Consider the following 26,258-nt stretch of genomic DNA (forward strand, 5'->3'; position numbering starts at 1 on the left):
AATAAATGAAAGCAAGTGATATTTTTCCCCCTCTATTCTAATTAAGTATAATATTTTAACATCATACTGAATTTCAGACCTTTCTGCCTGCAGATGTTCCAACAGACCCCATGGACCCTCCTGTGTTTTTCCACGGTTCTGCAGCAGACTCTTCGATGTGTTTGCAGAAATCCGTTCAGTTAAAATAATCATTTGTGCTGCTATTGTTTTAAATATATTAAAGGTATTTTTTGGGTCATCCTTAAAACTGTTAAGATCAAAATTAAACCGAAGTGGTTTACTTTTTTAGTGCATCTTTAGTACAGGTTTGTGCAGTTGTAACAGTGTTTTCTGCAGCTTTTTTTTTTAGATGTAATAATTTCTTAATGAACTAATGAACGATTTCCCCGTTGTGATTTGATACACTTCTGATCAAATTTCAGATCCTTTAATTTCAATTTGCCATTACTACCCTGCAACCACATAACATTTCCTGTAGAAATCTATGTAGAAAGCTATGAACACTTTACAATGAAAGCGTGGGTGAAACAGTTACAAACTGTTGCTAAATTGTGCTCTATGCTCAACTTTTAATCAGCTTGGGAAGACCATTGATTTTAGGAAAAGTACCAACATCACAAGAGTCAAGAACAGACTTTGCTTTGGATTTAGACATTAAGAGAAAAGATAAAGTAATGTGGATTTTTATTTCTTTTTTAATATTTGGGGGGAACAGTGGAGAACATTTTCATTAGGGTGTCCAGGCAGGGAACAATGTGCGCTGAGGGGTGCAAAGAAACCAGTTGAAGGTCAATCTATACTGATCACAAGGAACCAACAGGGAAATGAACACAGTATCAATATTTTCCAAAACAATCATTGAAGACAGATAAGTATTTTTATGAGGCACTACCTAATAAAGCTGTGTACATGTTTATACATCATACATCTGTTTAAATTAATGTATGGTTGTACATAATATAGGCATTAAATGGGTTGAACAGCCTATTTTTAATTACATCCTAGACTCCAAAATGACTGCAGAGACCATTTTTACCCATAAAACATAAACAAACTGATTCTCAGTGGTTTTTAATTGTAGTAAATAGTTATAAGTTATTAATTGCTGTATATTTGTTGTCAGTTTTTGGTTAATATACTAACTTTAAAATGTCAAAGTAGTACATTCCACATAATGGTTCATCCCAGTGGGTGCAACAGATCACCTGGTAGGCCCAGTGATTGGTCAGTTGTGGCTTGAAAGTTTAAACATAAAAATTTTAATACATTTTTCCAAATAGCTCACGATTGGTTTTAAATGATCATACATTTTCAGTGGAGGTGTTTGCATATATTTGAGTCGTTATGGGTCATTTAAACCCTGTATGGAAACATGGCACTTTGTTCTTTTGCTTGGTCAAAGTGGTGTAGGTTAACTTATGACCTACAACCATAGAAATACATGGATGCATGTGGAATATAAGAAAGTATTTTTTTTTTCTGTCTAACTTCACTCACTTTGGAAATTTATTGTAAGGATCTATGAGAAAGTACAAATTTGTGAAATTGTCCAACAATGAAATGTTCATAAGTTGTCTTCTTATAGTAATTAGAAATTCGTACTGTTCGTTCTTAGTCCTTCTTAGGCACATTGGTTACAGTTTGAGACTGCTTGAATATCAGAGAAAAAGTAGGTTTACCATCTCTGTCAAGAGATATAAAGTGGAGGGTCACAAGATACAACAGTACTGTTGTGACCCCTGAGGTATACAATACAATGATTGTAATACATAGTTCAAATATTAGAAATAAAAAAAATGCACTAATCAGTGAACTACAAATTCTTATGTTGAATGAAATTTCATGTAATAACTTAACCCTTTAAAGCCCGATCCAAGAATAAAACAAAACAGAAAATTACTTTTTTTTGGTTTGAAGTCCTTATTTGGCCTTTTAACAAAATGTGTAAAAAGAAAAAACAGAAAAACATTTTTGATATTAATAATTTATTACTATGCAATAAGTCAAGATTATTTTTTGTGTAGTCTTCTGCCCTCTGTTATCAGATATATCTGATTGTGTACAATAGGATTTTGAGAAAAGTTTTTACCATTAAATTATGCAAAAGGTATCAAATATGATACATTTGGCATTACAGAGTTAACTCCATATTAATAAATAAATATAGAGTGAAATAACACCATCTATTTTTATTTCAAAATATATTCAGCTCTAAATAAATAAATGTTCCTTAAAATAAATACTTTGGGGGTTTATATATTTCATACATGTTTCAAATCTTATAAATTGTTTTATTTTATTAGTATTAAAAATCCAACTAAAGAATTAAAAGTACATATAAAACAATTAAGCTCCTAATATTTAAAAAGAATGTGTATATTGAAAATGAATATATTTGTTTTATTCTATATTTTAAACAAAATGCATTTTTAACTGTTATTCTGGGCACCCTCTTTATAGTGTGACCTTGTGCGTTTATGGACCATTTAAAGTTTGTTCTGGTCTCCTAAAAAGCGCCGCCATCAGTGCGTCCTGAAGGACCTTCTTCCATTCTTGTCCTGTGAATTCTGCTTCCCTCGGACTGTTTACTCCAACTCCCTCCATTCACTCCCAGAATAGCCTGAAACAAGCCAGTCTGCTCGGAAGGAAGTGACATGCTCTCCTCCACTACACACTCTGGGAGATTAGCGCGCGGCCAGCTGTAATCCTGTTCAGGACCACGGCCAGAGACACCCTTTTACCCATGAATCCTCACTAAAGTTGCCCCGCTGTGCTTTTTTCAGCGAACCTCTACGAACCCGAGCGGGATTTAAAGAAGTTCGTCCAGATTCCCGGAGGAGGAGTGGATCTAAAAAAATGTTTTTGATTTTTAAAGGAACCAGAAGAAACCTGTAAACGCCGGGACAACTAGTTCTCCAAGCTACAATCCTGGGAACTTTTAACTAAACGAAGCTGATGACCAATTAATAATATATTTTTTTTATTTATGTGACTGAGCCGCACGAAGGAGAAGAGGCTGTGCGCTCGGACCCGGAGCCGTCAGGATGGAGATCCGGCCGGACAGGTTCAAAGCTGTGGCAGCTAAGACTCTGGGGAAGATATACGGGTAGGTGAAGCCTCTGAAAGGTGAACTGATCCACGCTATAATGAAAACATAGGTAATCTTTATCTGGTGCCGGTACGCAGGGCCGGCCTGAGGAGATAGCGGGTCTGGGCAGGGTATTATCTGGGAGTCCCCTTCATTTTAGCCCATATTTCCCAGCAGTCATGAAAAGCAGCTGATTTTCATCTCACTATAATTACAAATCACAAAACAAATTACAAATTACAAAAAACAAATCTTGTTTTGTACTTTACTGATGTGCCAATTCCTTTATTTTTGGGTTGTAATTTTGTTAATTTTAGGCAAATTTTAATCTTTTTTTTTCTGTATTGGTTCTGAAAAGTGTTTTGGATTTAGCAGAGGTGATAGTGGATCTATAACACAGATTAAAATAATCCCACTTGTAATAGAAGCTTGTTTCAGCTGCTCTTGATATAATGTTTAGTTATTTAGCGTTGAAAGTTTTATAAAAGAGGAGGTAGCAGTGAGGTGAAAAGCAAAATGATATATTAACAAACAGCTACAGTGAGCATGATATATTTTCCCACCAGATATGCAACATTTAAGTTTTAAATCATGACTTTTCTTCTTTTATCAAATCTGTGCTGCTCTAAATTAAAGATATTTTGCGTCCAAAGCAACTCCAAATTCTGCTTAGATGTTAATATAAGTAATTCAATTCATTGTCCTGACAAGATAAGAGCAGAACAGAAGATCAGGATGTCCTTAGCTCTGGATAATCTGCCACATCTTCATTTATGCACCCTCAGAACATATGGCACCATAAGTTTTTAAGCCTTGTATCTTTTATAATTCATGAGCTTTTATGTGTATTTTCCACCAGTAGGAGGTAAAATCAGCCTCTCCTTCATCCCGGGGTCCAGGAACAGAGTCTAGTTTCATTACAGGCAGAAGGTGTCCTTTCAGTGAAAGATGAAACATCATATCGATTGATGGATCAATTTCTGCTGCCCTTTTATACCATCAAGCTACAGAGGCCTGCTTGTCTGTTAAACATGGAGGCTCATCTGCTGGTTCGATCATTTCAGAGATAAAACCTGCAGACCGTTATTATACAAGCTTAGAGTTAGAGCATGTTTAGGTTTGTAACAATAAATGAACTTAATGAACTGTGCTGCCGAGTACCTTATAAGATATTACTTAACTAAAGCATAAATTGGATTGTACTGATAAGCAGTAAGATCTCAGAGAAACCTTTTGTTAAGTGTACTACCAGTTGGCTCTGAAAAGTGCAACATGATGCAGAAATATGGATTCAGACCAAAGTCTGGAGCATTTTCAGGAACCTGAGAGCAGACCGGCTATGGACTCCCCTTTCTCTCTCTCGGGATTTGATGCAGCGTCTCAAACACTTAAATCCTCTCTAGAAATAGCCTCTCCTTTTCAAGCTGTCGGCCTGCGTAAATCCCTGCAGGATGTACACCTGGACCTATCTCTGCCTCTCCCCATAAGTAGTCCTGGTAACACGTCACCAATATCCCCTCCCACCACAGGACATCTAACTACCGGGATTAGTCCAGTGGACTAAAAGGCAGAAGGCTGTAAGCTGTGGTTTCCGCCCAGGGCACGTGCTCTGGGGTGCCTCCTTTGACTGCTGTGTGCACCGGACAGTCCTTGTTCTCTTCACCTCTTAAGAAGTTCAGAAAGGAAGATAGTCCTGATTGGTAAAGATGGCCCCTTCTGGTGTCTTTTTATCATCTAAATTAATCGTCCAACATTATTTGATCCCCGTTTGTCCATTCGATGATTCCAAACAGATATATCAACTCTGAATAATTCAGCTAGATGGCATTGACATATGACCTTGATGTATGAATAACCCCAGAAAAGTAGAAGAGATCCCACTGTTGACGTCTGCAGAGCAGAAGGGGTTTAACTTCCACAGGCTTTATCACCACCTAAAGTGATTCCTGTTTCTGGTTTGGGTTAAACAGCAGAACTGCTCAGATGAGACTCTTCTCTTCAGGTGTGACAACCAGGAGAAGGTCAGATGGCTTTCAGGGATTACAACAGATTTTCCTGAATGAAGGTTTAGCCATGAAAAGTCACTGCTACAGATATGCTTAATACCAACGACTATGTTGATATATACTTCTTTATGTTTATTTTTACATTTCAACCACAAACTGCTCTGTTATTTATTTCAGGTTTTATACTGGATAATTCATTAATATAAATAAAATTGCTTTTCAGTTAATTAATGAATTATGTAAAAACATGAATAAAAAAAATAAAAAAAACGACATTCTAATTTAACTTTAGGATAAAAAAAATATATATTTGAAATTAATTGCAATATTTTTTTCTTGATGTTTGGTACAAATACAAATCTAAAACGAAAGAAATAATAATAACAAAAGTACATTTGTGTACTTTAGAGGGGATTTTAGAATAACTGGTGACATTACAACCAAGGAACCCGCAGAACGGTCAGGGAGAATGTTCTAAATAAGTCTAGACGAGTGATGAGATCTAAAACAATATCCTATGGTTTGGATATCTCACAGAGCTTTGACCGATCTATTCTCTAAGTCACCTGATTCAGGACGACTTATAGTCATGTCCCATCAAATCTGGCCTTTATGAGAGGTGAGTAGTTAGAGGAAAGTCATTTTTAAAATAAAATCATAAGAAAAGTAAAGATGTTGGAGAGCATGATCTGGTTCAGAAGAGACCAAAACTAACATAAAGCCAGGGATATAATGGTAGCCTAGCTCAAAGCACATCCACATGTAAGATGGGCCTAGTCAAAGTCCAGACATAAATCTAGCTGAGATTCTTTTGGAAGACAAAAAAAACTGTGGTGAACAGAAACTCTAGTCTTGCTTTCGCTGCTTTTAGAAACAAGAAGATGAATCCATCGATGATCAAATCTGCTATAGACAAACCCCAAATATCTGCAGCATAAGGTGGTCTTAAAAAGTTCTGCCTCAGGGGGTCTTAGTGCAAATAGGAAGGTTACCCTTTTTGTTTTCTTTTCATTTATAAAGCTATTTTTTTATCCCATAACACTGATGTTGGAATTCATTCAATTCTGTTATATTTTGAAAAACAAAAGCCAAAGTGCTTCCCAGTGGTTACTGCATCGTAGATATTATGATAAAGATGTAAAAACAAATACAACCTTAAAGTATCTACCTAAAAAGATCTATCAAATATATTAAGTATATTGCAAATTAATAGTGTTTAAAAAAAACAAACAAACCTCTAGTAAGAGACAGCAAATGTTAAATAAATGAAAGGACTTTTCAGGTATGGATATTGATCAACAGCTGACTGTTAAAGATTAGTTAATGCTGGGAATTGTTTAGAGTCAGAGAAACTGGAGGTAAATGCCAAGAGAAGATGAGGAGGAGACAGGAAGGAGGAAGAGGGATCCGCCCAGACAAAAATAGACTGGCCGAGCCAGAGATAGGCTATTAATAATTTAACTTTGAGAATCATCAATACTTCATCACTGCTGGAGATTCTTGCAACCTTTGAGGATATTTAAAGAAGCTATGTTTTATTACTGCATGACTGTTACCTCTCCCTGTTATATGGGTTAGGCTTTATTTAAAAGGTCTGCTGCAGTATTTTTGTAGCATCAGATGTTTACAATAGCATCATTTTTATGGTTCCAAAGGAAGAACATATTCTAAAAAAAAAACATCAAACGCTTTAAAAAAAAAGCTTTTGTGAGATCATGATTATATTAAACATATTTTGCATATTTAATTGTCAATACCAAAATAAATCAAGTGTTCTTCAGTTTATCTCAGTTTCTTATAGGACTTTAAGTCCTAACCTAAGGCAGGTCTTATGATATCATTATTAGCTTCTCTTATAATAAACAGGTGATCTTCTGCAACTTATATCAGCAATACATAACATTGAACAACTTATTTAATGCAGAAATAAATTATTCATATTCGGTAAAACATTTTTTATATATATATATATATATATATATATATATATATATATATATATATATATATATATATATATATATATATATATATATATATATATATATATATATATATATATATATATATATATATATATATATATATATATATATATATATTTCTGCCCACAAAGGCACACCAGAGATATATAACTGATGACAAGATATCTGGTGCTGAATTTTACGGGTTGTCATGAATTTTGAAGTGGAGGAACCACATGCAGAGAGGAAACAGGAGGTGGGAGGATGGAAAACAAACAGTTTTTACCAAAGATGTGGAAAATCAAAAACTAGACTTCAGGGAAAATCCCAAACTATAAATCAAAGGAAGAACATGAGGACGCAGGTTGGTGGCAGCAATAACTGAGGGAGATTAAAGCTGGCGAGGATGATTACTGACCTAGGAGTAGGGGGTTGATGAGAGACAGGGAAGGCAAGGAACTGAAGCTCAACTGAAGAAATTGGAGAAAAATTGGCTGCTTGACAAAATATATTGGAAACACAAATATAGGAAGCAGAAAGGTGTTGACACACAAAAAAACAACAACAAAAAAACAGGAAAAATAAGTATAAATTGCTAAATACTCAAAGACAATTAATCAAAATAAATCATGGAGTAAGGTCTACAGATAATAATCCTAACTTGAGATGGCAACTCATAGAATTACTCTTGGTGTACTTATGAAAAGTACAAAGGATCTTATTTCTTATCATCCAGGAGGTAAGGGAAGGCTGTAACATGGTCAGGTTTAAAGCAACAAAGCATTTCCGAAGCATCACATCCTACCAACAGTCAATCATGGTGTAGGTATGATCAAAGAAAGAACACCAAGAAGCAGCATTTAGTTCCTATGCTCTGTTCAGGAAAATTGATTTATCGAGTTGTTGTAGGTGTTTATAGCTATGGCAATAACGATCTACTGTAGCAGTCTGTCTTGCTCCAGATCTGGAGAGGCCTCTGACTGAAGACACTGTCCTTGTTTAAAAATCTTTTGAAGAGAATGCTCACTGTCCATAATCTTCTTAATTTTATGAAGAATTCTTCTTTGTAAAATAATCTCCAGAGGTTCAAGAGCAGTTCCCAGAACAAAGCAGCCTTCTTTATCAGCTTGTTAAGTTTTTTAAAGCCATTTACTCAGATGCTACTCTCCCAGCATATGATGGAGGAAGAGATCACCCTCTGCACAACAGACTTATAAAAGATATGTAGCATCTTGCTGCAAACGCCAACGGTCCTAAGCTTCCTTAGGAAGTAAAGTCTGTTGTTCCTTCATGTAGACGGCTTCACAGAGGTGTGTTTAGTCTTCAACTGATGTATTGTTATTTTAACCCCTTGACGCCCAGTTTTGCAAATATTATGCAACAAACCCTTCAATGTATGTACACAGCCAAGATACCATGTGCATTTCCCCAGTGCCAGTTTTTACACATTCAGTGGGGGCCTAGGACATTTTTGCAAGCTCTTATTTCCGTTACAACTGATCCCTCCTAGTGTATGTTAATCATTGATTGTTAGAAATGCTTTCACAAATTTGTTATATACAGACATCCCAAGTCTCCAGGAAGTTCTGTGAGTCTCCCTGATATAGATAGTTGTTCACAGATGCCCGTGAGTCGGATAAATTATCCCGATTTTAGACTTTGCAAGGTGGTATTTTTTTAATGCGAGTGAGAGTGTGCAGGCAGTGCAATAATTCATGCATCATGTGCGCATTAGAACTACTGCGATTGCGCAGTAGTGTGGGGTGTAGGTTGCTGGTGAATCCTGTGCAGCGTATCTGTCCAAAGCGATGCTCTGTTCAACCGGTGTTCAAGGCGGCTGATTGGATTAGTCAGAAAAGTTTGGGGTTACTCTCTGGCAGTCACCTAGTTAACACTCAAAGCTGTGCATCCTGTCAAACGGCAGAGGTTGAATCCTCGAGTAAAAAACGAAAATATAGGACTAATTTTACAGCAGAATATACTAAAGTATTTCCACGTCTAGTGAAGGTGAGGAACAGTGGCGGATCTAGACCAAATATACCAGGGGGCCAGGAGGGGGTCAGCGTGTTTTAATGGGGGAACAGAAAAGCATGAAATAAAAAACAGGGCAAGGGATTCAAATATATGTCAAGAGAGCTGCACAAATCAATTAGGTTCAATAAAAATTATATTTCTTATGAGTTCAATATACTTTTATAATTTGGGAATTTTACATATTTTTGACTTAATTTAAGTTAAAACTACAGTTTTCTATATAATTTGAATTAAAACTCAAGAAAAACTGTTAAATTCATCTGTAAAAATTTTATTATTTTAAAAAAATTTTTGTGAATAAAAAAACAAAAACATTTAGCAGATAAAAACTGGGATCCTATCTCAATACCACTAAAGCTATCACCTTATTATTTTTGAATAATTAGCAAAACAGAATTTGAAAAGAAAAATAATTAAATAGATCCAAAGGACCAATCAGTAACCATGTCTGTTCCAGTGCATATAGTCATTAATTTTTTATTTTATTTTATTTTTTTGGGAAGTGGGGGGGAAGTATAGGCATCTCCCTGAAATTAGATTTTGGAACTTGGGATGTTTGGATATACCTATGTTTCTATTTATTTTTAAAATAAATACAACGTTCTAAAATTTCTCTAATTTGTCAGCTTAAAGGCAAATATTAACTGGGTTTGATTTTCCACTTCAGGACCTAGTTGCTGTGCTTTAGTTGAAGATCCTCCAAACATCATAATGTGCCTTTAAGCTCTCTTGGGTTCTACAGCAGAACAAAGACCCAAGGTTCACCAGCCAATCTGGCTCTAAATGGTTCAGAAAAAACAAAACAAATTAGTGCCCTTGAGTGTTCTAGTCAAAGCCTTGATGTTAAGTTAAAATAAAAAATTTCTTTTGTCTGTGATGATCTGAAACATTTGAGTCCAGCAAAAAGCAAAAGGATAGAGAGAAAAAACTGTAAGGGGCAAATATTTTTTCATGCCACTGTACTCTCACCCTTGGATCCACACGTATTTGGTACCATAAGGCATTGAGAAGGAAAGGTTTCTGCTCTTCATCAAATAGACCTAGAGGGTCTGAGTCAGCTCTGAGAGCTCAGAGTTTCTCATGTCATCTTTAATTTACGCCTCTTTGGATACATATTTGATGCTTGTTAGACAGGAGACAAAGGTCAGAGCTTCACAGGGAACACGAAGAAGAAGAGGAGCATACGATGTAAGCTCTGTAGGGTTAACCGCACCTTTCCCCTTGCTGTCAGTCAGTTCTTTCGGGGGATAAATGTGTGCAAACAAAAAACACTAATACTTATTACAAGCTTGAGGAAAAGCCTCTTCGACAGTCTTCTGTGAGGAAGGCTAACAGATGCCTGCACTGAGCTTCCCTTCTTAGGGCTTGAAACTGCGTCTCAAACTGACAGCCAAAGAAACCGTCAGGCATCGAGATCCAGATGATTTCTTCCCCAGAAAGAATAAGCAGACAAGCACTTCATCAGAAAGTTTGGAAAACTTCAGACTTTCTAACAGATATTCAGCACAGAATCTGTTATGACAGCTAAGCTATTGTTAAAGCAGGGGTATTTTATGTAATAAATTAAATGTGTTGAAGAGGTATGTGTTGCAGGTATGTATAAAGTAACATCATATGATCATATATGGGAAAGATCTTTCTGAACTCCTTATTGCAGGGCACTAGAAAAGAAACAGGAAAATGGTGAAACCATTGAGCTGTCGGCTGAGGGTCGGCCTGAGCTGGTGCAGGAGAAGGAGATGCCGGTGGTGGACTGCACGTGCTTCGGCCTGCCCAGGCGCTACATCATCGCCATCCTCTCTGGTATTGGCTTCTGCATCTCCTTTGGAATCAGGTGCAACCTGGGTGTAGCCATTGTCAGCATGGTCAACAGCCACACCATCTTCAGGGACAACAAGGAGGTCGTAGTGGTAAGTGATCCCGACACAAAACAACAAGGAATTCATCACAGTGCTCCGTCTTGTTTATCCTCAAAACATTAAATAACTTTTCGCTTGTTAAGGATCATTGTTTTGTCTTTTAATAGGGAAGATTATTGCTGAATACTTCCTGCAGATCATTTTGGTCTCCAGACACCCAAGGGATTAATGTTGATCTGCTAAAAACTGAAGGTTCCCCTTTAGGTTAATTATGTAGTCAAAAGATCTTCACAAGGTAAAAATCAGGAAATACACAGAAAACTGCGATCTATCACTTTTTCGAAGTCCTGTATCAACTAGCTGAGCAGCAGTTCTAACACCAGCTTTAACATGAAAAGCAGAGAGCAGACATTCAATCTTACCCATGTTTCTTTTTTCTTTTTAAATTTTTTTTTAGGTTAAATTATTAGCATGAAGGAATAAAAAAAATATTTGATTAGATTTTGTCACGTTTGAAGTTTCAATTGATTTTGAACTACTGACCTGTTTTTTTTTTTTTTTGGTGCCATTTCACCTTCACCTAATTAGTGAGTCTGTGATGTCTGTTTATTTTTTTGTTTTTTATTTTTTTAACAGTGTCCTGTCTGGCAATGTGTCAATAAGGATAATTGTCTTGATGCCAAAAAGAGCCCAACAGATTTTACTTTCACAAGAGGAGCAGTACGGCTATCGCCATAGTGTTCCGCTTGATTAATGCATATAAATTGCTTTATTATAATTATGCAGGGAGTTTTACAGATTATATGGACACTGCAATGTAGGTAGAACAGGAAAGGAAAAACAGAAAAAAAGGATGCATCAGTAACAGTGAGTAGAAAGATGATAACATGTTGCACATATTTCAATAAAATCACTGCCTTTAATGTTAAATATGCTTCACTCTATTTGAAGCTTTTTTGTTGAGACAACACAAAAACATCTGCACTAATAAATCCAGCAAAAGTAGAGATCTTTATTGAATGGAAAAATGTGACTTTTACAGTGATCGTTGTGCTTTTGCTGTCAAATTAGTTATGGGAAATTCAACTGATAGTAGTAATAACAGCCTTTGAATTTATATGTCCAGGCCCGGTCATATAAACCAAAAAAGGTGTTAATTGTTTCTTTTAAATAATATTTATAGTTTAAGTTGTTAGACTTTCACATATAAGTTTGTTTGAATTCTGTATCCTTGTCTTAGCCCTTAGTAATACGTTACATAAAAACAAACAAGCTAAAAATTTGACTGCTAGATTTAAATTCAGAATATTACCTTTATTGAGACCAAGTTTTTGCATGTGAAAATGACCGTTAAATAATGACACACATAGTGTAGTCAAGATGAAAGATTGACCCACATATTTCACAGACATAGACATAGACAAATTTATTTTGTCATTTTGTATACAGTATACACGATTGTATACGAAAAGACATTTCGTTTAAAACAGCTCTAGGCAATTTCATTTTTTAAAAGTGCAGCCTTGAAAACAGTAATAAATACATAAAAAAGTAATATAAATATATGACTGTATATTTACAGTTCTAATATTTTTTTTATATATATTTTTTAAATAAATTAAATAACTCATTTTACACAACATACACAAGTCTAATGGCAGTGGGGAAGAAACTTTCCCCTAGAGAGGGAAAAGATAAGAGGAATTTGATGAACTACTGATCAGCATAAAAGTTAATGAAATTACCACCCATGTTATGAATAACATGGGTGGTATTAAAACTTGGAAATAGATTAAATTGCATGAAGTACTGTTACATGTACAGTAGGTGTCACTGTTGGGCCATTTCTTTTATTGGGCTGCTGCTAATATCAGTCCACCTGAGATCCAGCACTGGGAGGATAAGCTTCATGACACTTATTCTTTTGTGCTTGACAGGAAGAGATAAAGATATAAATATAAGCTGAATGAGTTTTGTTTCTATTCCCATAGAAAGCCCAGTTCAACTGGGATCCAGAGACAGTGGGGATGATCCATGGCTCCTTCTTCTGGGGATACATAGTAACCCAAATCCCTGGAGGGTTCATTTGTCAAAAGTTTGCAGCAAACAGGTCTGTTTATCCTCCCTAATTATTGTCTTCTAAGAGTGATCCAGGTGTTTCTAAAGTAACCTTCCTCTGCTCTGTGTCTCTTGCAGAGTTTTTGGCTTTGCTATTGTTGCCACGTCATGCCTGAATATGCTCATCCCTACAGCAGCACGAATGCACTTTGGCTGCGTGATCATTGTCAGGATATTTCAAGGACTGGTGGAGGTACATGAGTCTTCTTAAATGCTGGAAAATGGCTGCACTGGAAAAGTATCAATCATCTTAAACTTTATTATATTTAATCATCACAACTACAAAACTTTAATGATAGACTTAAAAGTAAGATATGACAGCTGTGCATTAATATAGCTTCACATTAGCAGGAGAACATTGAAAAGAAGCAAGGCTGTAGTGTTTTGGCTCTCTTGGAAAATATATTCCTTTGACAATGTATTAAAATTGTTCCTCAGCCTATTTGTGTATCTGAAAAATTCAAAATATTTTAGAAATGAAAACCTGAAAATGTTTAATTACTCTGAAACTCCCTGCATAACATTTAGCTCAATCACTAATCAGTAAAGAGAGTCCAGCAGAAACCTCAGCTAATATCAGTGTTTTTTTCCCTTTCACAAAATAGTTAATTAAAATAGCTTTATGGCCTTTCTTTTTTTGTGAATACAATTAGTTTAAAAAAAATATAAATATAGATTTGCACATTAGTGACAAAAACATCTTGAATCTCCACAGTGATTCAAGATGTTTTTGAGAGGAACTGATAATCCTAGTATTGATGGAGCTAAATAAAAGGACAATCCTGGCAGAAAATCTATAAAATGTTGCAGAAGAATAGACATGTGTGGAGGTTGATCTTCCAGCAGGACAACCCCCCCAAACATCCAACCTGAGATACAATGGATAGTTTAAAGCAAAAACATCTTTCAGAGTGGTATAGCGAAAATCCAGAACTACAGTCAGTGAGATATAATGAATTGCTGATCTTAAATCTAAGGATTATTAAGACAGATGCACCTAAAACGGGGAGTTTTCGGTTTATATGTGTCCTTGCTGTTCATCAATTAGAACAAAGAATCTGCCGCTGACATCCTCACAAAATTTTGTTGTGAACAATGACTCAGCAAAGCTGAATATAATGCATAGCTATTTTATGTTTTTCAACTAAGCAAACTATGCACACTTTTCTCTCAACCTCCTGATAATATAAAACTTTGGCGTTTTCTGTCACTTACAGTGAACAACATATAATGTCTATGACTTTGGTTTAAATTGACAGGATGTGAAATTATCTAAGAGGTGTGAATACTTTAACAAAGTTCTTTATATATTTTTAGGCATAAAGCTAACCGTACCAACCTTATCTTGCAGGGCGTTTCATATCCGGCTTGTCATGGTATTTGGGCAAAATGGGCTCCTCCTCTGGAGAGAAGTCGCTTGGCCACAACTGCCTTCTGTGGTGAGTTTAAAATCATTACCTAATAAGGCCACAGCTAGAGATCAGACCACTTCTTCTGACTGCAACCAAAAAAAAAATCAACAGCAAAAAAAGGAACAGGTGTTTTTATAATACCATAACCACATGTGAGAGCTAGCTGTTGCCTGACGCTTTTAAAACCTAAACAAGAACTTTATGTATATATGGACTTTTACAGATTCTAAATCAATAATTAAAATCCAAATTAAAACACCTGTTTCTTCTCTCCCAGGCTCTTATGCAGGTGCTGTGATTGCCATGCCTTTAGCTGGAATACTTGTCCAGTACTCAGGATGGTCTTCAGTCTTCTACGTCTACGGTAAAAGACCTTTTGACCTTTACACTGCCAGCTCATGTTAGGGGCTGTGAAACCTACATGCATTTTAAAATCTCCCTGAAACATTGGTTGAAACTCACCAGACATGTGTTTAAAGGTGAATTGATCTGTTTCCTTGGGCCGTTAAACTAATATTATTTTGATTTCATGTTATTGGCATCTTATCTGTTTGTGTCCACTCTGTTCTCTGCCGTAGTGTCTTGTTTAATGTCAGGGCTGTCAACTCTCACCTATTGGGAGTGAGACGCACCCATCCCAGAGTCTTCACACGCTCTCACTCCATATTCCCAATTTCTCACACTAAAAAATTACAGACATTGAAACTCAACTCTGTTCCACTGATTTATGTATAAAAATACCATTCTGATCAAAATCCAGTTCGTGTTTTTAATACAACCTTAGTGCTAACACATAAGGATTGTGAGGTTCATATTCAGTCCGTATTCCCACCTATTCACTGTGCTAGATATTGAAAAAAGACAGTTGTTATGAGGTATTTCATTTTAATTTTTATCTTATATCATCTGGGCTAGGATAATTATCTTTGTGATTTATTGAAAATTTTAAGTAATCTAGTACTTGAGTAAATATGAATAAAAAATAAAGCAGCTAGCTGAAGTTATTGATGTGGAGACTGAGTGTAGGATCAGATCCAATGGTTTGTTTTCTCTTTACCTCGTGTTTTTTTTTAGTCCCAGTTTTAGTCCATGTTAAATAATTATTGCTCAGTCTAGTTTAATATCTACCATTGGCATTTAGGAGTAATTAAACCAACACAAATATTTTAATTCTTAAAGCTTCCAGGTTTGCCTCTCAAACCCATAGGAGCTCCACAAAAAGAAAAAGAACCATTGCATTTTATTTTTCAAAAGATCAGCCACCCAAGAAAAGACCAATCGCATTTAGAGAGGATGTGCAGAACAGCTCAGTTATCCTGGATTCACAGAGGAGAAACCACAGGAATGTTATTCTTTTATTATTACTGATCTTATTCATTTATCTTTATTTTGGTCCATTGAATTTGCTTAAAAACTTAATTTCCATCACACTTTTCAAATGAAACATCCAGAGAAGTGCTGCCTCCTGTCGCAGTGAATTTTTATAAAATCTAAAGCCTCCGAGAAGGTCTGAATTGTTTAGCCATTTTGTCAATTGTAACATTGATTGTAACTAATAACATAATGATTGAAGCTTTTTAACCCTTAGCCTATTACCAAATATTCATACACAGTGTAGTTTGCATAGGTTTCTATTGCACCGGTTCCTGTATCAGGGCCAGTAATCCAGTAATAGCTTATTAGTTCCCCTTTGTTTAATTTACATGAACTAGATAGAATAATTAATGAGCACAGTTTTGAAATTCTTAAAATATATTTAAGATGCAAGTATTTAAGTAGGGCTCATTCTGCTTTACTTCAATTCTCTAAAAATCACCAGAATGTAGAAAATAATGTATATTGTGAAAAAAATGTTAACTACAGATCACTTATTGTTACTCAGTAACAATTACTGTACTATAAAAATTCCACATTTTGCCAATTTGATTCAATTAAATTCTCTGAAAACCCTGACAGGATTTTCTGTCCAAACTATTTCAAAATCTCACCCCAAGGTTTGGTGAAAAGTTGGCAGCCCTGTAATGTTCATTGTTTTTACCTGCCTTAGGACAGTGGATGCAAATTAGCTGCTGAGCTAATTCTGGCATGTGCATTGTCCTAATTCAAATAAATATATATATATATATGTGTTTACAGAAAGTAAAATGAAGGCCTCATTTCAGGAAACAGTTTAGCACCATGCAGGCTGCAAAGTAAAATGGCTCATGCACTGTGAAACTAAACGGACAGGAAAACCACAGCCTTTCCTGTCTGTAAATGTTGGTATACGCATAATTAACTTTTGGTATTCAGTATGCAATACAGTAAGTAAGTACTTAAAAAAAAAAAATCTGCATTATTCTTTTGTCTTTTTTCATAAATATTAAACGGAAAAATCTTTGGACCCCTGAGTTCAAATGTAAATTCCTCAAGAGAGAAAACACATACCTACACTGATTGCTTTCTTTTAACTTTTTTTCCACGTTCAGTTTTCACAGCGACTGTCTTTTCTTCTCCTTCCAGGAAGTTTTGGTGTGATGTGGTACTGCTTCTGGGTCCTGGTTTCGTACGAGAGTCCTGCGGCTCACCCCACCATCACAGAAGAGGAGAGGATCTATATAGAGGAGAGCATCGGCGAGTCAGCTCAGCATACAGTAACGGTCAGTGGAGGTGCAGATGCAATGATTAATTAGATGGCAATCCAGAAGCTTTAAATAAAATATCTCACAGTAATTAGAAAAGTTTATTTGGACACTATGACTGTATGATATAAAAAAAAAAAAAGCAGATGGACATGGTGAGTCAGTTAAACACAAAAACTTTGCTGTCAACAGATTTAGAAACTCTATCTGTGGTCACCTCTGATGGCTGCATTCAACCAAAAAAAGTTTCCACTACCGCACCCTCCAACTGATCACCATTCTAGTTTTTGTTGTTTTTTTCCTCCCCTTATTATAATATTCACATCTGATTATAGTCAATGTTTTTATTTATGCAAATTAAAATAACTAAAGTTGTAAACCCCCGCTGTTTGTTTTGCAGAAGTTTAACACACCATGGAGAGCCTTCTTCACCTCTATGCCAGTGTACGCCATCATTGTTGCTAATTTTTGCAGAAGCTGGACTTTCTATTTGCTTCTCATCAGCCAGCCTGCATACTTTGAGGAAGTGTTTGGGTTTGAAATAAGCAAGGTAATTCACCTTCAATGCACATTGCCTTGCTAAGGTATTCATACCGCTAAAACCTCTCTGCACGTTGAATCACGTTTCAACCACACATTTAAATGTATTATGCTGAATTTTATGTGACATACCAACACTTCATAGAAATGGAGTACATTTATCATGGTATATAAAAAAAAAAAAAACTAAAAGAAAATAAAACTAAACTCTTTCAGAGGTTTATGAGACCTCTACATGGCTTGTGGCAAACTGAAAACCACGACTCTGTGGCTTTCTTCCTGCCACTTTTCAGTGAGCCGAATTTGAGAGCACACATAGAAGTTATATCAATAAACTCCTTAACCTGAGTTGTAGACATTTGCAGCTCCTCCAGAGAGAGTCAATTATCTGATTAATGCTCTTCTTGTCCAGCCTCTTAGCTTAGTTGCACATCCATTTCTTGGAAGGTATGCAGTTGGCCCATCCTCTATCCATGTTTTCACCTAACCCTGCATCTCCACTGAGTGTTACCTGACATGTCTCTAGTGTTCCTTGGTTTTCATGACCCTAGATCTCTAAAGTTCTGCAGATAATCTCTAAGGCCTTTGCAAAAAACAAAACAAAAATCATAAAAAAAAACTTTTTCTTTCTTCTTTTTACGATTATGGAAAACTTTTGGTTGATCTGGCACATAAAATCTAAATAAAATAGAGTGGTGTTGATTTAGAATCTGAAAGAAAAATCAGAGGGTATGAAAACTTTTAAAGGCATAAAATCTGCTATCGCTTTGTTCACTGTCTGTTTTCCTTCAAATGTTCTTATAAGGAGGTGATAACGGTTGTTGTTTATTAGCAATGATGGGTCCATATTCTCACGTGCATTTAGGTGGGAATACTATCTGCGCTTCCTCATCTGGTAATGACCATCATTGTGCCTATTGGAGGCCAAATCGCTGATTATCTGCGTTCTAATCAGATCATGACGACCACAAATGTCAGAAAGATGATGAACTGTGGAGGTAAGTGTGAAATAGAAGGAGAATGAGCTTATGCGAAATCAAAAGATGCGTTTTTTGGATATGAATTTTAAAATTTTGATTCTAAACTGGCAAACTCCAATTTTTTTAATTTGAAACAAGGTTGTTTTACTTAAAGGCTTTCAGGAACTTTTATTACCCTGCTTTGACTTGGCCTTGGATGAGTTTCATTACTCAGTGAATTTTCAAAAGACACCCTTCCGTAAAAAGAATCAGTCTAATTACAGAGCAAATTTGTGTGAGCCCTGGTGTGAAAACACCACTGCATGCATGAGATGAATGATGACTAAGTGTTAGTCAGGAGCTCTGCCTCTATCGGCTATTTTTAAGCTGCAGAAAAGTGTTGATACAAGGGTCAAATGAGGAAACATTCAGTACATGCATGCCAAGTAGAAAAATAAGAAAAAAACTCCAGTCAACATTGAAGCAACATTATAAGCAAAGAAAATAGTTTTTTCATTTAAGAGAACAGTCTGCATTTAGGCTTGCTGTTGTTTGACTCTGTTTTCTGGTCTCTTTCAGGGTTTGGGATGGAGGCCACCCTCCTGCTGGTGGTTGGCTTCTCGCACACAAAGGGCGTCGCCATCTCGTTCCTGGTGCTGGCTGTTGGGTTCTCTGGTTTTGCCATTTCAGGTAAAGCACAGTTAAGCCTTTCATTTGCAGACAAGAGTTATGCACAATTTTATCATGACAATGGTAATTTTCTCATTCCTCATAAGGTTTCAATGTCAACCACCTTGACATTGCACCTCGATATGCTAGTATCCTCATGGGTATATCCAACGGTGTGGGCACTCTGTCCGGCATGGTTTGCCCACTCATAGTTGGTGCAATGACAAAAAATAAGGTGAGAGATGATCTGGAATCTGTGTGTATTTGTTCTTTTTAGATTTGTGGAACTGATGCTTCTGTGTGATGTTGTAAATTTACAGTTCTTGTCAAATGTTACAGACATTTATCATGGAAATGAATTAATAAATTAAATTAATCTTAGGCCTTTAATGACACATTTGAATCAATCTTTTTCAACAGTGGAAAATCAAAACACAGTGAAAAACTTTGGGGTTAAAACTGTACCTCCACCCCCTCAATAATTTTGATAAGCATCCCTTAACCCATTGCACATGGCCTTTTCTCTCTTTTACAGTGCTTGGTTTCCTGGAGTTTTTAATTCTGGACCCTTTAGAGGCTGAATGTTAGCCCTGCTACTAATCCAGTTAAATATATTGTAGCTACGGCAACGTTCACTGTACTCGTACCTTATCTGATGCTTCGGGCCTCGGGAGCAGCAGTGTCAGCAGAGACTCCCAGACTTCCCTCTCTCCAGGCACCTCCTCCAGCAAGGGGCAGATTTTAGAGCCATCTTAGCTGACCTCTCGATGTGGAGGAGAAGCAGCTTTACTGTAAGCCTCTCCCAGATGGCCAAACTCCTCACCCCATCTCTAAGGGCGTGCCCAGCCACTCTGCAGAGGAAGCTCCTTTCAGCTACCTGTATTCAGATGTCACGACCACAGATATGGGTGGAAACTTAGACTGAGTAGTAAATCAAGAGCTTTGCCTTTTCACTCAGTTCTCTCTTCACCTCAACAGAAGGTGTCGTGTTCGCATTACAGTTGCAGCCACACTTCCCCGTTCTACCCTCACTCATGAACAGGACCCCAAGATACTTAAACTCTTCCACTTGAGGCAGGAAATCTCCTCCAACCCGAAAGGGTTAGAGCAGCCATTTGTCCGGTTGAGAACCATGGCCTTGGACTTGGAGAAGCTGGTTTTTATCCCTACCTCTTTGCACTCACCTGAAAACCTCCATGGTGCTATATTTATTGGCAGGAGGGGGGCCTATAGAACCATGTTTTCTACCAAAACTCCAGGACCAAACTCCTGCTCCACTGGTAGAGGGACTGACTTCATACTCGTGGACTAACCCCCACAGGGTACCACGAGGAACATGGTCAGATGTTTTCTGCTGGTCCACAAAACATATCTGGACTGCTTGGGCAAATTCTTTTGAACCCAGTGGCACCCTGCAGAGGTTATTGAGCTTTTCTAGTGTTCCGCAGCCAGGACAAAAACCACACTGCTGCTTCTGAAGCTGAGGCTCAACAAAAAGCCGCACTGTCTTCTCCAGCACCCTGGCAACAAATAGAGACCAGAGATACTCAGGACTGATCTCATCCACTCCCAAAGCCTCAACAATGTGAAGTTTTTTTGACCACTTCAGTGACTTCAGCAGTGACAGATATCATGGCCAGTCCGATTAGCCACTCGACTTGAACTCTCCATATATTTTTCAACTGTATTTTTCTTAAAATGCTATCTGGAATGTTAAACAAATTAACTTTGAATACTTGGCACTACAGAGATAATGTTGCAGCATATTCAAGATGTTGGGAAACCCCCGGAGAGCAGACAATAAGAAAAGCATTAAGACACTAAGGAAGGGGAGAAAAAGAAAATGTAGTTTGAGGAAAAGTGCAAGCTATTGGTTAAGGATAGACTTTTAAATTGACCTAGGGGAGAATGTCATGTACTGCAATGACTGATTCTATTCAATTCAATTCAGTTTATTTTTATAGCGCACCTTCACAACACATGTCATCTCAAGGCACTTTTATCTGATTTCTCAATCTCATGCAGAATTTTGTTCTGCTTTTTAATCAAGTATTGAAAAAGACAGTGTTCCTTATAATTATTCTTTCAGTTGTGTTTCTATATTTAAAGGAATCTTCTATACTTCACTACACCACTTTTAATATGTGATAAGAAACCACACAAACCCCCTAATCTATGTTAATGTAAAACTCTATTTAACTCCTTCTTTTGAGTGACAGCCAGAGCCAAAAGTGGTTTCTGGTATGCCATTCTTGAAAAATGGTATGCGCAAGTTAAGGAACTGGTTTATGCCAGTTGGAAATGGGATTATGCCAGTTGCTAACCGGAATATGCCAGCTCTAGGTGCTGCTGTTTTTTGTTCCCAAACATACAATTTTGTTTTTATTTTATCTGTTGCGGACAAACTGGGTCAGATGGTTGAACTTGCACTTAGTTTTTTTCTGATCCAATAAGAGGATTTGGAATATTAAAAGCAAACTAACCCTTAGCTTCTGAAAAGAAGCTGAACTTCAAGCCTATTATAAAAAATATATACCATATATGGACTATAATTAACCCACAATAAACCTAACTGTGTGAATCCAATTGTTCTAATTCAATGAAGATCTACTGTTGTAAGAACAATGGTTAAAATAAACTAGTGAGAAGTGAGAAACACCCATGACCGTATGGTGTAGTTTAACAGAAACTGACTTTCTATATGTATCTGCAAGTTACATTAAACTGCTTGTTCAGGAAAATAATAACAAAGCAGAAAGGTCTCTTCCCCTAAAGGAAATTTTTTCTTTATCAACTTCAGAGGTCACACAAGGCCAAAGGAGGAACCGGCATGTATTTACATTGAAGAGAGTAGTTATTATGCAAACAGATAAGCTTCAGTTTTCTTTTGAACCACAGTTTGAAAACTGTGAATCTTATTTCTGCCAAGTATGTTGATTTTTATTTACTGACATTCTGTTTTGGGTTAATGTTCCTTTCTTTTCAAATCAGACGCGGGAGGAGTGGCAGGGTGTTTTTCTGATTGCCTCGCTCGTTCATTATGGAGGTGTTATATTCTATGGTGAGTGTATTTCATTCTTTAGTGATTCGTATGGAAATCAATTTGGGAAAATGTTCTGTTTGTCAGAGCAGTTTTATGGCTGTTACTAAACCTATTCATTGATAAACTGACTGAATTTCTACGGCCCATGCAGGGATCTTTGCCTCAGGAGAGAAACAAGCCTGGGCCGAACCAGAGGAGCTCAGCGTTGAGAAGTGTGGCATCCTTGATGAAGACGAGCTTGCAAATGAGACAGAGGAACTGTATCGTACAAGTGGTGGAGTTGGTTATGGAGCCACAAACCAGGTGTCAGATCCCAACGGAGGAGGTGGGGGCTGGGTTTCAGACTGGGACAAAACTGAAGAGTACGTCCAACCAGCTGGAACCAATAATTATCTTTATGGAGGAGAGGGCAACCGAGACTTCTCATAGAACCAGCAGATGTTTAGTTCATCCTAACAGAGAAGCACAAACACTTTATCACCAATGTGGAATCTCACTGTGAAGGAACTTGGACATCACTGAAGTGGACTTCTCAGGAAGTTTGAAAGTTGAATTTATTTCAAAAAGACATTTAAAGCGAAGACAATAGTCCATAAAATGTGTTTATGTGATGAAACAGCAGCCTTTTTGCAAAGTTTTGTTGGAATCAGGCTTTTTTTTCTTTAGGCCTGATGAGGCATCCATCTTTAAAAGGTAGACGGGCCCATATTTTCCGTCATGACTTAGTATTGATTTGTTTTATTCATTTAAATTTGTTTTCTTGTAGATCACATTTTTTTAATGTACTTATATGTCACAGTCTCTGCTTCAAAACAGCCTGGTTAGAAACAGCCCAATTCCAGATATATTGCTAACCCCTCCCTGAGTCAAAATGGACTGATTAAGGCCTGGGTTGATTTTTAAACCACAAGGTTGATTAATGCGTTTGACCATGTGTAAGGGATTAGGTTTTTATAATCTTAGATTAGGTCCAGCCGTCAAGAGGTTGGTTATACCGTACTAGTCCATCACAGGTTTAGTGAAAGCTCACAGCAAACATAAACATTCACATTGCACACATACCAAGATATATTCCTCTAGCATGCATGTTTTTAGATTGTATACTATTACAGAATCTAGATATGCACAGGAAGAAAATGACATCTCCTCACAGAAAGACCCCAGATTGAATTCTTCTGAAAATAAAAACAAAAATATTGTAATATGAGCCAATTCTTTCTCAAGACATACCCTATTTTGAACCCATGCATGGCCATACTTCCCTTTCATAACTGTACATACAAACTATTTCAGCCACATACTTCCTGTGTCTAGGTTTTCAAAGATTTGTGGAGATAAATGGTTAAAATCTTGTTATGATATCTCCCTAATTAACAGTGTAGTAAAGTATAAGTAGAAAATTTTAATTAGGTTGAAATCATTGGGTGTCTTTGTGGGAACAAAGGAAATGCATCTAAAACCACAAAAGCACAGAAGAAAAATTACCAAAACCTTTATAAATAAATATTTCTTGATGATAAACTTCAGCAATGTATAAATATTACCTGGATACATTCATTCTTAACATTATTTTTTTATGAATACAGCTAGCACTAGCTTGTGCTGACAATCAAAAGGTTAATTTTAGTTAAAGGGATTGAACTCCTCTGATAAGAAGTCGTTAAAAAACCCACAAATGTAAACATTATTACACATCATAGTTTTACCATCCTAAATTGGCAATATGCAGCTATATGAGGTTAGTCAGAAGTAGCAACATGCTTTGGTAAACATAAGGAAAAATCTCTTCTTCTGAGAACAACAACATAGAAAAAGAAAAAACAAATAGCCAATTGAATAAAAATAAATTTCTAGTCATTCTATGCTACAGATTAAAACAAATTAGATAGGAAATACAATTAATTAAATAAGTAGAAGGGATGTTCAGCGACATCATCTAAATACTAAACTCAGTCTCTATGGCAACTTGCCCTGGCAACTCGCCTCACTACGGTCTAGTAAAATACTTTTCTTACCAATATTTTAAGCATTACAAGTAACCCTGCTTCTTTAACAAAAAGATGGATACCATTGGAGTCCCCCAACACAGTCAGAGGCTGTGATGTGCCACAGCTTCCCCATTAAAGAAGATTTCTGTGAAAATGTAAACAGAGACCAGAATCATCATGAAACAAGTTTTTCTAAATTTTTCAAATCAGACCATTTTTTAGAAAGGACACATGCCATTGTTGGATACAAAAACTTTTAGTTTTCCACAAGAAACCGTTGTTGTGTGGACAGAGTATCAGTGGATGATGTCATGATGTTGCAGCTCAACGTGGTTGTCTATGAAGTCTGTTCTGCGTCTGGTCATTAAATTAACCACTCCAAGTCTTTGCTCCTCCACGTCGAAAGTAGCCAGCTGAGGTGGCTGGGGCATCTGTTCCGGATGCCTCCTGGTTCGCCTCCTTCGGGACGTGTTCCAGGCATGTCCTATTGGGAGGAGGCCTTTTGGAAGGCCCAGGACACGCTGGAGAAACTATATCTCTGATCAAGTGTCCTAATCTTAAATTGTTTTTAAATCAACTACCCCAAAGAGTGATCGTAGCAAAAAAAAAAGAAGTAAAATTCAGATGCTTTTTTTTTTTGCTTAACAAAAATGTAAATGAAATACATGTTGATGTGACCATTTTTTAGTAATGTAGCTTCACAATACATTAAAAATAATTTATAATAAAGAAAAACAAACTGAGCGTGCTAAAGCATGTGAATACAAAGGGGTTTTTAATTCTACAAAATAATAATGCATATTTACCCATAGCCCACAATGCCTAAAAGGGTTTTAAATTGAATAATGACATTCATACTCTGTGTGTAACCCTGAATAAAATAGTTTATATTGACTATGTGGACAATCAATGACCAGTGTGTAAAAAAAACCAGTCAGCTTGTTCTAATTACTTAGCAGCTAAATGGCTAAAGTTTGCTTAAGTGTACAAGCTAGTGATGTATTTGGAACTAAAGTTGTTAAAATAACCCACTGACATTTATATAGTAGAGCAGTTTTAAAGCAATATTTTCATTATTTCATCCTATAGAAGAGGTTTAAGTCAAATGGGCAGATGATTTTACACCTGTAATTCAAAATGACCATCTTCTGGTTTCTTATTTAAACCAACAAACTGTATTCATTTATAAACTGTTAATTCTTCTTGTTTATAGAGATATAACTTCTATCCAAAATGCCTAAAGCCAGCGTTTGTGTTAAATACATAAACAAGCAGCTTTTTGTATGGGCTTCTCTTTCTGATGAACATTTGATGATGCTGATTCAAAAATTTTAGTTTTTCCACAACTGAATTTTCAGCAGTCCCACAAAAAATACAGTTAATCTTGTGCTCTTTGAGAAAAAGCATTGTGCCAATACAACAAAAATAATGACTCTCCGGTATTGATTTACATATTCTAAGAGGAAGTGAACAGCTGCAAATTCTTTTTGTTCAGTGTTTTGTAAAAAGAAGAGAAAAATAAGCAAAGAGGTCTCTGGCCTTTTTGACTAGAGGTGAAACACAAGAAAGAATGTTATCATTTAGCATAATGACATAATAATACTTGTCAGAGTTTAGGATCTTTACAATATGAATTTCTGTTTCTTTTGCTTTATAGGATTTTGTGATACACTATATTGCCAAAAGTATTTGCTCACCTGCCTTGACTCACATATGAGCTTAAGTGACATCCCGTTCCTAATCCATAGGGTTCAATATGACGTCGGTCCACCCTTTGCAGCTAGAACAGCTTCAACTCTTCTGGGAAGGCTGTCCACAAGGTTTAGGAGTGTGTTTATGGGAATTTTTGACCATTCTTCCAGAAGCGCATTTGTGAGGTCGCACACTGATGTTGGACGAGAAGGCCTGGCTCTCAGTCTCCGCTCTAATTCATCCCAAAGGTGTTCTATCGGGTTGA

At 36.5% G+C, this 26,258-nt stretch overlaps 1 protein-coding gene across 1 annotated transcript; it reads left to right on the top strand.

Moving 5' to 3' along the window:
* The first annotated feature begins 2,624 nt into the window (after positions 1-2,624).
* Positions 2,625-23,515, top strand: LOC119793702 (vesicular glutamate transporter 1-like). The gene is made up of 13 exons (XM_038300933.1): positions 2,625-3,106; positions 10,750-11,002; positions 12,943-13,061; positions 13,148-13,262; positions 14,421-14,508; positions 14,759-14,845; positions 16,984-17,120; positions 17,503-17,652; positions 18,508-18,640; positions 19,181-19,291; positions 19,378-19,505; positions 22,262-22,331; positions 22,465-23,515. Exons 1-13 carry the CDS (start codon positions 3,045-3,047, stop codon positions 22,740-22,742), a joined length of 1,731 nt encoding a protein of 576 aa, XP_038156861.1. The 5' UTR covers positions 2,625-3,044; the 3' UTR covers positions 22,743-23,515.
* Positions 23,516-26,258: the final 2,743 nt, after the last annotated feature.

This window comes from Cyprinodon tularosa, unplaced genomic scaffold, assembly GCF_016077235.1.
Source record: "Cyprinodon tularosa strain WSP-4 unplaced genomic scaffold, ASM1607723v1 ctg46, whole genome shotgun sequence".
NCBI lineage: Eukaryota > Metazoa > Chordata > Actinopteri > Cyprinodontiformes > Cyprinodontidae > Cyprinodon > Cyprinodon tularosa.

Coding starts and splice junctions, on each gene's coding strand:
- LOC119793702 (XM_038300933.1), top strand. CDS start 3,045: ATGGAGATCCGGCCGGACAGGTTCAAAGCTGTGGCAGCTAAGACTCTG. Junction 11,003..12,942: donor ACAACAAGGAGGTCGTAGTG/GTAAGTGATCCC, acceptor CTATTCCCATAG/AAAGCCCAGTTCAACTGGGA. Junction 18,641..19,180: donor AAAGATGATGAACTGTGGAG/GTAAGTGTGAAA, acceptor GGTCTCTTTCAG/GGTTTGGGATGGAGGCCACC.